The sequence below is a fragment of the Nomascus leucogenys genome, chromosome 3 (assembly GCF_006542625.1).
Source record: "Nomascus leucogenys isolate Asia chromosome 3, Asia_NLE_v1, whole genome shotgun sequence".
Classification (NCBI taxonomy): domain Eukaryota; kingdom Metazoa; phylum Chordata; class Mammalia; order Primates; family Hylobatidae; genus Nomascus; species Nomascus leucogenys.
In genome coordinates, this window is record NC_044383.1 from 122332108 (window position 1) to 122345654 (window position 13547).

The 13547-nt window shown below is 40.0% G+C and overlaps 1 protein-coding gene across 2 annotated transcripts in view; it reads left to right on the plus strand.

Annotated features, from left to right (window-relative positions):
* PDE7B (phosphodiesterase 7B) overlaps nucleotides 1-13547 on the plus strand; it is a 344692-nt gene that overhangs the window by 299728 nt on the left and 31417 nt on the right. For both annotated transcript variants that reach the window (XM_030809727.1, XM_030809726.1), the window contains 3 exons: nucleotides 1350-1445; nucleotides 4263-4363; nucleotides 5814-5945. In XM_030809727.1, coding sequence (XP_030665587.1) covers nucleotides 1350-1445; nucleotides 4263-4363; nucleotides 5814-5945 — 329 coding nt within the window. The remainder of the gene's footprint in view (nucleotides 1-1349; nucleotides 1446-4262; nucleotides 4364-5813; nucleotides 5946-13547) is intronic.

Here is a 13547-nt window from a genome sequence, read left to right on the forward strand (position 1 = left end):
TTAAGTCATTATATATGGTTTTCTCATCATTCTATTACTTTGCAAACAATATGCAGTTGAGAGAAATATAGCCTAAGACCATGAAATGGACCTTTACACTGTGGAAAGCAAACTAGGTCATGGAGAGATGAATCCCATAATTTTGCATGTCATTTTGCTCAAATCAACTGAGAAACGGGTACTGGTAAACTAAGTTACCTGTTGAACAAAAAAACTTGTTCAATGGTATTTGTTTAAAAGAGAATATAATCATGACTCTCATAGACATATGAAATGACCACATGTCAGAGATTTTCTTTAACTCAACTAATTAGAGATCCAGTAAGATGCTACAACCAGTTCAAAGGAGAAGTCAAAGAGCCTCACAAGTATATGAAGTATATACCACACATATCTAAGAAATGCTGAAATTGATTTATAAGTAGCTACAAAATCGAGAAAGGGAAATAAATTGTATTTCCACCTAACTGATTTCATTTCCTGTATGTTTTCTTCCAGTAGTTTCATAGTTTCAGGTCTCATGTATAAGTCTTAAATTCATATAGTGTTGATTTTTGTATATGGTGAGAGATGAGGGTCTAATTTCATTCTTCTGCATGTGGATATCCCACTTTCCCAGCACCATTTATTGAAGAGACTGTCCTTTCCCCAATGTGTTTTTGGTGCCTTTGTCAAACATTAATTGGCTGCAGAAGCATGAATTTATTTCTGGGTTCTCTATTCTGTTCCATTGGTCTCATTGTCTGTGCTTTTAAAATTCAAAATCATTATTCCTAAATAAACAATATTTCTTCAATGCTTACAAGTCATTACAGCTGCAATTTTGCATCTCTTCTGACTTGAATTCTAAAATAGCTCATACTCAGATCTCCTCTTGAGTGATTTTCCATAGGAAGAAGAATAGGCTATGACTATTAAGCAATATGGTGGTTTAGATACACCTGTAAATGGAATAGTCAGTTGGAAGTGACTTAAGGAACATTTCAAGTGGCCATAAGCTGTGTCTTTAAAAAAATACACATATACACGTGTGTGTGTGTGTGTGTGTGTGTGTGTGTGTGTGTGTGTGTATCCCTGACACCTCAGTAGGCAGATTCTTTCTAACTCTTAATGTCTTCATTGTCTTTGGTGAAGGGAGAAGGTCTGAGCTAATTTTACTTGTACAATAAGAGAAAACCTCGGATCAGATCATAGTAATAATATGCTCTATACTTGAATAATTTCACTTCTAAAGGGGAAAAAGTATTCTATCAAAGAAACTTTATTACAGAGACTTTGGATCTTATTGTCAATCTTGATATTTTAGTGATGATCAAAATGAGTTAAAGGAAGTGTCTGTTTTCCTGCAGGAAACAGCCTGGTAACACTGCTGTGCCACCTCTTCAATACCCATGGACTCATTCACCATTTCAAGTTAGATATGGTGACCTTACACCGATTTTTAGGTAAGTCCTTTTTTTCACATTTCTAGCCCCATTCTCTTGAATAATGGCAATGCATAATACTCTTTAATATAAAGTGGTAAGAACCATAGGATGATAGATGAAGACCTCCAATTAATCTTGAATGATCTCATCTTACTTTTAAAATATGGCTTGTTCATCCTAAATCATTTAAAAATTGTTTACTTGATTATAGTTGATCCCGAACAACTTGGGGGTTAGGGGTGCTGACCCCCTGTGTAGTCAAAAATCTGTGTATAGCTTTTGACTCTCAAAAACCTAACTACTAATAGCTTACTACTGTTGACTGGAAGCCTTACCAATAACAAACAGTTAATTAACACATACTTTGTATGTTCTTTGTATTATGTACTGTATTCTTATAATAAAGTAAGATAGAGAAAAGAAAATGTTCTTTTAAAAATTACAGGGAATCTCAGCACTTTGGGAGGTGGGTGTATCACAATGTCAGCAGTTCGAGACCAGCCTGGCCAGCATAGTGAAACCCTGTCTCTACTAAAAATACAAAAAAAAAATTAGCCAGGCTTGGTGGCAGGCACCCGTAATCCCAGCTACTCAGGAGGCTGAGGCAGGGGGAATCGCTTGAACCCAGGAGGTGGAGGTTGCAGTGAGCCAAGATCGTGCCACTGCACTCCAGCCTGGGCCACAGTGCAAGACTCTGTCTTAAAAAATAAATAAATAAATAAATAAATTACAGGGAAGAGAAAATGCATTTCCTACTCATCAAGTGGATGTGGATCATCATAAAGCTCTTCATCCTTGTCACCTTCACACTGAGTAGGCTGAGGAAGAAGAGGAAGAGGAAGGGTTGGTCTTGCTGTCTCAGGTTGGCCGAGGCAGAAAGAATCTGACTACAAGTGGACTCACGTGGTTTAAACCCATGTTCTCAAGAATCAAGTGTAGTTACATTTATAATAAATTATATATAAAGAAAACCATCAGGAACATATCGTTTTCAAAGAAGGTACTGGTCTGCTGACATATTAACAAACCTCCAGCAGCATGTGCCTTAAATAATTCTAATCAGGACATGAGTTGTTGAAAATTTTCAATAGGCTTTTAAAAAAATAATAACTACCATTTATGTAGTGCCCACTATGAGCAGAGCACTTTTGGCAAGTTATTTCTAACCACTTAAACAAATCTGCAAGTAGGATGTTATTATTACCATTTGTCCCATAGTTTAGGAGAGGTACAAAAAGGCTTCATTACCTGCCCAAGGCCAACAGCTAGTAAGTGGCAGAATATGAGCCCAAGCCTAGCTCTGTCGACTTGGGAGTCCGCTATCTTTCCGCTCAACTCCATCATTACTCTGTATCAAAAGGCAGCCTCAGTTCTTATTTAAATTTGTGCATATTCTTATTTATCTGCCGGTGAATTTTTCAGGGCACATTTCTAATCACCAAATGACTTTCCTCTGCCATTTAGCATGTTTCTGGCTTCTTTTTGACTTGCCACATGGCTGTACTTTGATTTTGGAAGCTGACTTAATGCCATCAGAAGAAAATAACAGGTGTGACAATAATAATGGGAACCACAACCGGGTTTCTATGGTGCTTACATTTGCTGGAAGCTCTTCCAAGGACTTGCATATATTAATAAACACATTTAATCCTTACTCCACGTTGAGCTCAGAGCTATTGCTATCCCCATTTTACAGAGGAGGAAACTGAGGGAACTAGCAGTTAAGTAACTTGCCCAATACAGACATTAAAATGATAGAGGGTTTAAATATAATTGTAAAATATACCTGCTGAATAAAAGGTATGTGCAACACAACCGAAGTATTTGAAACTAGTCACAACATGGCTAATTTCCAGAAATCCAAATAACCTCAAGCTGATTGTATTTTAATTGATTGAGCAAAGTAATGGCCATGCATAGGGCCAAATAATTTTGATTTGTCCAAAAAGGGAGATACAGATATAGATACTTTGGACACGTGTGTCTACCCAGAAAATATGTAAAGAATACAAAGACTTGACAACAGAATTAACACTGTAATCCAGAGCCAGATTCATAGCAATGGGCTGAGAGTATCCGGCCACACTTGCAAATCAGGACAGTCTATACACACTGAATATATTGCATCCTAAGCATTGCCTTGATTATGCGCTGAAGCAGGTTAGCGTCTTCCATAAATAGCAAACCAAAATTGCCTTGCCTCTGTCTCTACTTGGTTCCAAGAGTGCTCTAAGCCTTGCATTAGGCTGCAGGAGCATGAAAGATGATACTCTAACTTGAATAAGGTAGAAATAAATCCAAGGAGTCCACGGTTGGATCAAGGCAGTACTCTGAATCTCTGCCCTAAGAGGCCCAGATTTGCTTTCATTGGTATTTGTTATTCAAGTGTTAAATCAGTCTTTGGATATCAGTATTCTGATGCTACTTGGGCTCTTTGAAGGAAACCTCATTTGTGGCATATTATTTATAAACAGCAGAAACTCAATTAAACTATAGTGTGAGATAAAGTTGTCCTTTTCCTACATATTTATTTTTCCTATGAATGACAGCCTTTATGAATGTCAGAAAGGGGAGATTTATGAAGGAGGTGAGAAATCCCAAGGCTTCACAAATCCTTTTGGCCTTTCTCCCCTCTGCTGTCCATCTCTGCTCTCTGCTAAAAACAGCCTAGCAGAACTGCCAAGCTTGCAAACCACGTTTATTTTTAAAGCATCTTTATGCTGCACATTTTGGAGGCACTGATATTTTTAAGCAAAAAGCACCCACAGTAAGTCTAAGCTAGTATACCACTCCTATTTGGGTTTTAGTTGATTGAGTTATCTGTTTACCTCCCAGTCATGGTTCAAGAAGATTACCACAGCCAAAACCCGTATCACAATGCTGTTCACGCAGCCGACGTCACCCAGGCCATGCACTGCTACCTGAAAGAGCCAAAGGTAAGACAAGACCCAGCTGCCTCCTCAGCCACCTGGAAATGCCAAGGAAACTACCTGCTAGGCCCAAGTTACCCAACATCTCTGAGTAACTATGTTATGTGTCATTAACAATGTGAACACAAATTATTGATATTAAGGTTCCAGTATCAGCTCTGAAAATCTTACAATGTTCACGAAAAAGGATGGGACTCATCTGAGGTTTTCTTTCATATTTTGTATATTTTTGAGGCTGCATTTGGACAAAAAAAAAAAACTTCCTCTCTATGGCAATCTACATCTTAGACATCTTCAACAGTCCATAGAACTAGCTCCGTGCCTTAGATCTTTGCCACAAACAGCACCAGCATTGAACTTTGCTGGGAAAAGTCTCCTACCACATGAGTTTTGATCAACAAATGGAATCAAAGCTCCTCAAGTCTGATGTTCTATTTCCTACTGAGCCAACTGGATATCCTGATTCAGGGCCCAAGAAAACTTGTGAATGTCAAAGACCTCTTAGCAAGCATGTTCTGATGCAGTAAACCAATCCAAAGTTAAAAATTAAAAACATCGTAATAATGCTCAATACTCAACATTCAGGCAGTCCTTAGCTGTATAAAGTCTGTTGGTACAAGGTACAGGATGAGTTTTCTTAAGGTTTCTGGAAAATTATATTCTAAGACTGTTGAGTTCAATCTGTTTTTAACATCCCCCTACATACGCGGATGCTTTGACAGCAACCACTAAATATTCAGATGTCAAACAGGCACTCTCAGGGCAAAGCTGGGTGGGTGCCTCATCCCTGCAACATATCCCAAGGACATTAATGGCTCTGTTTTTTAATTTCCAAGTAGTCTAAACATTGTACTATGTCATACAGTTGTATTTTTAAAGTTAGTATTGGATTCCCATGTCTCTGCTTATTTTCCTAGCTAACCAGAAAATCACAGATTCTCATACATTCTCCCACTATTTATTACACATTGAAAAAAATGCAGATCTTGCAAGTCGGCCCACTTCTTTCAAAGTGGCAAAGATATATTAGACAGTTGAAATACACAAATGATTTTTTAGTAGGTCCATCATGTGACTTCAACTTTTTTCTTCATTTACACATTTCTCTAGGAGCAAAGCTGATTTGAGGCCCTGTCTTCTCCCTATCCACCCAACAGCACTGTTGCCAACAAGCAATGCCATCACAACAACAAAACAAAACAGAGTGGAATAGGAAAAAGGGGATACCAGAATAATCTACACAATTTAAGTTTACCCAATATTTTCCACACAGTCCTTTCCTTTTTGCCTGCGATTTCATGTGACTATCACCTCATTTAATGCTTCAAAGGGTAAAGGTCTGGCTGATAGGCTTAAACAATGCCATGATGATTCATTGTGTTTGATTTGGCCAAAATGATTATGAGCCTATTTGTGAAAATACACCAATCAATCTCCCAATTTGTTTTTTTAACAGCTCGCCAGCTTCCTCACGCCTCTGGACATCATGCTTGGACTGCTGGCTGCAGCAGCACACGATGTGGACCACCCAGGGGTGAACCAGCCATTTTTGATAAAAACTAACCACCATCTTGCCAACCTATATCAGGTAAGGGAGCCCAACCTGGAGCCAGACACAGTGTGGTCAATCGCCTTAGGCCCGGTGCTCAAGCCTGAATCTTGCCCATGGAGAAAGCCTTGTTTTAGGGTCCTAGAAGTTCAAAGATGAATGAAACACAATCTCTGCCCTCAAAAATTTGTTCAGACTCAGATGCTCAAAATGAGCAAAATCCAAGCAAACTTAATCCCAGTTTGAAAGAGGTTTGAGGAATTAGCTCATGTCGATACAATTGTTTTTTAAAATCTCTAAAGAGTAAATACTTGTGCTGTTCTTTGTATCCAAAGACCTTACTAGAATAAAGTGAGCTACTGTTTTTCTTTTCCCATCAGTAAATATATTCTCTAATTCTCTGGCCTTGTCCCTGTAAGGAAAGAGAAGAGAGAAGGATCCATGGGTGTGTGTGTGTGTGTGTGTGTGTGTGTGTGTGTGTGTTTTCAGAAACAGGGTCTTGCTTGCTCACCCAGGCTGGAGTACAGTAGTGCAATCATAGCTCACCGCAGCCTGGAATTCCTGAGCTCAAACAATCCCTCCACCTCAGCCTCCCTAGTAGCTCAGACTACAGGCATGTGCTGCCACACCTGACTAATTCTGTTTTTTGTAGGGACAAGTTCTCACTATGTTGCCCAGGCTAGTCTCGAACTCCTGGCCTCAGGTGATCATCCCACCTCAGCCTACCAAAACACTAGGATTACTGGCATGAGCCACCTGGCACTACAGGCATGAGCTACCATGCCCGACCCAGAAGGATCTCTTTGATTATGACTAGGGTGAAATTGGGGTATAGGTCTAGGGACCACATTCAGGATACTACCTATATCAGTCACCTGTTCAACTGGTCTTATGATCTCTTGGAGGCTGTAGATCCATGTCTTTTAAGATTTAGGGGCAAAGTTAAAGGCAAAGCAATATCACATAGCACCATACAGATATCTTCAGTGTCCTATAGCTGGCTAGAAAAAAAGCTGAAACTTTTCTTAGCCAAATTGGTACTTGTAAATACTAAAAGTAAAAATTGTTTAAAAAGACTTGAAAATAATAGGAAATTTCAATTTTGTCAAAAAATTATGATCCCTTTATTTTTGGCTATATACCATCACTATTAACTATACTAAGGAACATCAAAAAGATGAAAAAAATTTATTTTAAAAAGTTCAGTTCAACAAACTATTTAACTAACCTTTATTCAACACTTACTATGACCCAAACACTGTGCCAAATGCCTTTGATGTAGTATATTATTAATCTTTACAATAGCCCAGTGAGATGGGTACTATTATCATACCTATTTTCCACAGAATGGAAAATTGATACTTGGGAAACGTAAGTATTTTTCCTGAAAACAGATAATTAATAGAACTGGAATTAGAACTCAACTTTTTGTTTCCAGAGCCAAAGTGCCTAAGAACTATGCATACTGCCTCTGAAATTCATATTGATCACCTACCACATACAAGAAACTAACAGCTCTCCTACAATGCTCCTATTGTAGTGAGGCAGACAAGAGGGTTCTAGAAAAGTGATCGAGGCCAGGCACAGCGGCTCACACCTGTAATCCCAGCAGTTTGGGAGGCTGAGGCAGGCGGATCACTTGAGGTCAGTAGTTGGACAGCCTGGCCAACATGGTGAAACCCCGTCTCTACTAAAAATACAAAAATTAGCTGGGCGTCGTGGCACATGCTTGTAATCCCAGCTACTTGGGAGGCTGAGACAGGAGAATCACTTGAACCCTGGAGGCAGAGGTTGAAGTGAGCCAAGATGGCGCCACTGTACTCCAGCTTGGGCAACAGAGGGAGACTCTGTCTCAAAGAAAAAGAAAAGTGCTCTAAAGTGTGAGAGGCTTGGTAGATACTTTAAAGTATTTAGCTACAAACAAATGTGATGGGAAGAGGGGGGAAAGAGAAACTGATTCTGCAGATAGTTTCAGCGGGAAAAAAAAAGAACATAGAAAAAGAATGCTATAAACTGGGCCTTAAAGTGTGAGTAACATTTTTAATAGCTGAGATGAAAAGAGGGCATTAGAGTCAGGATGAGCTGATGTACTTTTGGGATTAAATTCCACAACTCCAGAATAACTGAAAATGGAATGTCCAGTGGCCTTTAGCCGAGTATGGTCCTGCCATCTACAGCCCTGTCTCTGATCAGTGTCTTGTGCATATCATGATTCAGTGCATATGCTCTCTTTTGTAGTAACTTCAGATTAGTTGTACAGGACATGACCTGGATCAAGAAATCTTTACTCTGCATTAAGTTATAGATGAGGAACTGGCAGAAATCTTCAAGTTTTCAATATCAAAGGAAAAAATCACGTTACATAATACATAAGCTGAGCAAACCCATTAAAAACACATGGTATTTAAAAATCTTCGGAAATGTAGCCTTTTAGCCTCTCAAGGGCCTGTTTGCTGAGACACAAATGGGCTTTCAGGGAGCTATTTGCAAATTTTCATAGGATGTTTGCATGCACATTTTTCTAGAGAGAGGGTCTATAACTTACTCTTATCAAATTTTAAAATAAGTTGCAGATTCTGAAAATGTTAAGAACCATGGTAATGAATGAAAAAATATATATATGTACATATATACACAAAAATTATGCATGCACACGTGCACATTTGGTCAACAAGAATACCATAGACAGGATGTGCCAGGAATTATGTGGCTTGGGGAACACGCTGTGCATGACTTTGCTACAATCCAGACTTACTATAAATGAGATAAAATGGAAGAGGGCTTCCTCTCCCTCCTTCTGTTGGCTATGCTCTTTTAGTTCTAATAAATAAGAGGATCATTGCATAACATCCAGCCTGTTATTCTGCCCTGAGATAAAGAGAGAGCAGGGCAGCTGGAGTGAAGGCCAGGTCAGAGGGCTCCCTCCCATGGTCTGTTCTCTGGGCCAGACTCACTCGCTGAACTGCCAACCAAATTCAACATGAAGGCACTGAAGGCACTTCTACTTGGCACCTCTCTCATCAGACTGGAAGCAGTCCAGGTGTCCAGGGTGGACTGGGAGGAAGAACAGCATGTAAGAAACAGAACCAAGAATTTACTTTCTGTTCCTTCACCCTCCAACCCCACACACACAAATTTAATGGTGGGCTTAGCAATTGTGCAAAGTAAGCATTAAGTTACGTACAACATTGGTGATTATAAATTGTAAAGGAACAACTTTCAGTTCAATTTTAAATTTAACTCCTTTCAATAGAGTCCAACAACATGGACTCTAACATTTACTCATGACACAGCATCCTTAAAATAATGACTTTAAAAAATTGTCCCATAAACATTATATTTATTACATTCTATAATGTCTTGCAGAAGTTTATAATCAGTTTTCTTAGTCATTTATCGCAAGCACTTAGAGGGGGATCAGCATTTTGAACCATTTTTTATTCTTTTTTTTTTTTTTTTTTTTTTTTTGGAGACAGGGTCTCGCTGTCACCCAGGCTGGAGTGCAGTGGCGCGATCTCGGCTCACTGCAGGCTCCACCCCCCGGGGTTCACGCCATTCTCCTGCCTCAGCCTCCCGAGTAGCTGGGACCACAGGCGCCCGCCATCTCGCCTGGCTAATTTTTTGTATTTTTAGTAGAGACAGGGTTTCACTGTGTTAGCCAGGATGGTCTCGATCTCCCGACCTCGTGATCCGCCCACCTCGGCCTCCCAAAATGCTGGGATTACAGGCATGAGCCACCGCACCCGGCCCACTTTTTATTCTTAATGAGTCTGAATCACAAACATGAAGTTGACCCATCCAGGAGGAATATTCCTTCCACGTGGTCCTATGACCCCCCTCCTCAAACAAACATCTGCAAAGACTAACATAAGCTCACAATTTCTACAGTATGAAAGGTGTTTTTGGAAAGTAGTGCTAAAATTATAAAAGGAGCCTCAAATTGGACTTTCTGTTCCATAAAGTTTCTGCCGTCCCCAATCTGAACCCCAGCCTTCCCTACAGACAGCAATTGGCATCCCTGCTCCCTGCTCTCAGCTATCTTGGGCAGATGCAGAACAAACAAGAGAACGACATCTTCAAACAGGCAGTAAACAAGGCAGTGCTATCGTTTCTTCAAGGGCCAAGGTCTTGTTTAGGACTCAAGGAGCTTCTATTCCACTGAGACCTCCTAGGCTGGGGCTCTCATAGTGTTACCAAGGAGACCATTGGCTTGTTAGGGAAGAACTCAGCAGCCTCCATTATCTCCTAAAGTCTTGCACCTTGTTTCATGAGCAATTAAAAATGAAAACACAGACAATGTTCCTGTTGTTTTTCTTTCTGTATCCTCTGGATTTAAAATGTTCAATTAACTTTGGTTCCTGTTGTACCCCAGATTCAGTTTATCATCATCATTTGAAGTATTTTAATCAAAGAAAGTATCCAATAAATAGAGGGAAAAACAGTTTAAATCTGCCTTGTATGATAGCAACTCTGCTCTGCCAGATTCTATTTGCCAAATACCCTCTTGACTTAATTTGAAAACCTGTGTTGGTGGTGTATTAAAGACCAGGTGCGCGATTAGCAAACAAAGGGATTGTTTTGTTTTTAGGGTGAAAAATACTTGATAATTCAGGCACAAAGGGAAATGAAGGTTTTGCCTTAGAAGTTCGAAGGGTTTTGTTTTTTTCAAATTAAAGTTCTAATAGTTTTTATTGTCACAAAGGTAGATGCTTACTCCTTCAACTTTAAGATGAAGATTACTCTTAAAACTGCAAGTAGGAAGAGTTTGAGCCACTAGAACACATTGTCATCAGGATAATGTGAAATTACTGAACCGATACTTCTTAAAGACAGACGGACATGGTACCTGACGTGGTATTCTAGAACCGGTGAGGGTTTCAAAGGATATTAAATGGTATCCTCTCACCACGTGTTTAGATCTCCATGACCATTTCTGATGCTTTTCTTCTTTTTCTCTGTCTACCTTTGGTTGATACGAGTCATTGAGCCTCTGTGAAAGATGAGTCTGTAGGAGTAGAGCTGCTTCTTGCTAGGGAGGATAGAGCATTCTTATCTCTGGCAATTCACTAAAAAACCCCAGTGTATGCAAGCCTGCTCACCACCCCTTGCCTCTCCCCTAGTTTAGGGCACACCAGCATAATCCTCTCATCCACCTACTCTCAGCCTTGCCTGGTTTCAGCCCTTTTTCCACTATGAAGACAGAAAGTTTCCTGAAACTCAAATCTGACCAAATCGATTCCTGCTTAAAACCCTACCATGCCTCAGGATTGAGTCCAAATGACTTAACACAATTTACCATCCCCATTCTGATCTGACCCCTGCCATTCCTTCCAGCCTCACTTCCCACCATTCCCCTCCCAGGCTTCTGTGCATCGAGGCTGAACTTCCAGTTTCCCAGACATATCACTCAATTCTTTATCCATTCAGCAGATACATATGGCATGCTGAATACATGCTAGGTGTGAGTATAGAAGATGAACAAAACAAAAAAGTCTGCTTTTTTCTAAGGGAAACAGAAAGTAAGTAAAATATGTCTTCTATTAGAAAGTGATAATTCATAGATAAAAACAAAACAAGACAAAGATATAAAGTATCCCTCTTGCTTACAGATCTTCACACCCATGCTCTTCCTTCTGCCTATTTGAATAAAATGTAGTATTCCATGGTATATTTTACTCAAATATAATATACAATAGAGTATGTTGTCTGTACTCGCTGATTCCTTTCTTACTTGCTCATCCTTTTGATCTCAATTTGGACATATTTCCCTCCTGAAAGCCTTCTTTTTCTCCAAAAGTCCATCTTACAAGCCCCTCCTATGAGATTTTCCAGTACTCTCTTACTTCCCTTATCACGGTATGTGTCACTGCAATCGCTATTGCCTGATTAGATGTCCACTTCACTGAAAGACAGTACATTTCTGGTTACCTAACTCATTCATTGTGATATCCTCAATATCCAGAACAGTTCTGATGTCCAGGGAATATTTAATAGCTTCTCCTGCTTATTATTGCAGTCTTACTAAGAATACACAGAAAGTACACCATGCAGAAGGAGTAGCAATGATTAAAAATTCTTGGAATGATCTTCTCATTGCATCTTGGAATTCACAAATGCAAGCTGATACATGTTATTTCTTGAGTCATTTACCTAATCCTGGTTGTCTGTGAATCAGCAGTGGGAGGGAACCAATTGCAGTAATAATTTTAAAATTTCTTTGGATTTTACCTAAGTCTAAGGATTTCACTACAGAAGATTCTAAATCTGGCTTCTATCAGCTATTGACCAAAAATTCAGATAGGACTCTTTTTCTTTTAACAGTTCTTTTAACTTTTGCAGCTACTGAACTTTGGGGTTTGGGGTATCAATTACTCAGTACCCATTCAACAAATATTTACCTATTTAAGTGGCACAGTGCCACATACCATGGCACAAAGATGAATACGACACACCACCTGCCCTCAATAACAGTCACATATGGCCACAGTTTTCACACAGGGTATGTGTGCCCATGGGGATATGTGAAGACTTTGCAAGGGGTACACAGGCATAAATAGTGTTAACAGAATCCATTTTTAGGTCCTTAAACTGACCTGCCTGGAATGTGCTTGCAGGGCAGTGAAGCCAGTTCCACTTTTCCACTTAACTTTCACGGTCAACCTATTTCCACTTTACAAAAGACAGACACATGTCTGACTCATTCTAAGTTATATTTCATACTGACCTAGGTATAAAAATAGCAAGGAACTATATTAGTCCATACTCAACGCTCCTATAAGGACACATCTGAGACTGGGTAATTTAAAAAGGAAAGAGGTTTAATTGACTCACAGTTCTGCAGGGCTGGGGAGGCCTCAGGAAGCTTACAATCATAGCAGAAGGGGAAGCAAACATGTCCTTCTTCACGTGGTGGCAGGAAGGAGAAGTGCTGAGCAAAAGGGAAAAAAACCCTTATAAAACCATGAGATGTAATGAGAACTCATGCACTATCACGAGAACAGCATGGGGGACCACCCCCATGATTCAATTACCTCCCACCAGTTCCCTCCCATCACATGTAGGGATTATGGGAACTACAATTCAAGATGAGATTTGGATAGGGACACAGTCACATATCATTCTGCCCCCAGCCCCTCCCAAATCTCATGTCCTCACATTTCAAAACATAGTCATATCTTTCCAACACTCCGCAAAGTTTTAACTCATTCCAGCATTAACCCAAAAGTCCAAGTCCATAGTCTCATCTGAGATACAGCAAGTCCCTTTTACCTAGGAGCCTGTAAAATCACAGCAAGTTAGTTACTTCCTAGATACAATGGGGTCACAGGCATGGGGTAAATACACCCATTCCAAATGGGAGAAATTGGCCAACATAAAAGGGCTACAGGCCCCATGCAAGTCCAAAATCCAACAGGGCAGTCATTAAACCTTCAAGTTCCAACATGATCTCCTTTGACTCCGTGTCTCACATCTAGGTAACACTGATGCAACAGGTGGGCTCCCATGCCTTGGGCAGCTCCATTCCTGTGGCCTTGCAGGGTACAACCCCCTTCCCAGCTGCTTTCACAGGATGGCATTGAGTGTCTGTGGCTTTTCCAGGTACACAGGTGCAAGCTATAGGTGGATCTACCATTCTGGGGT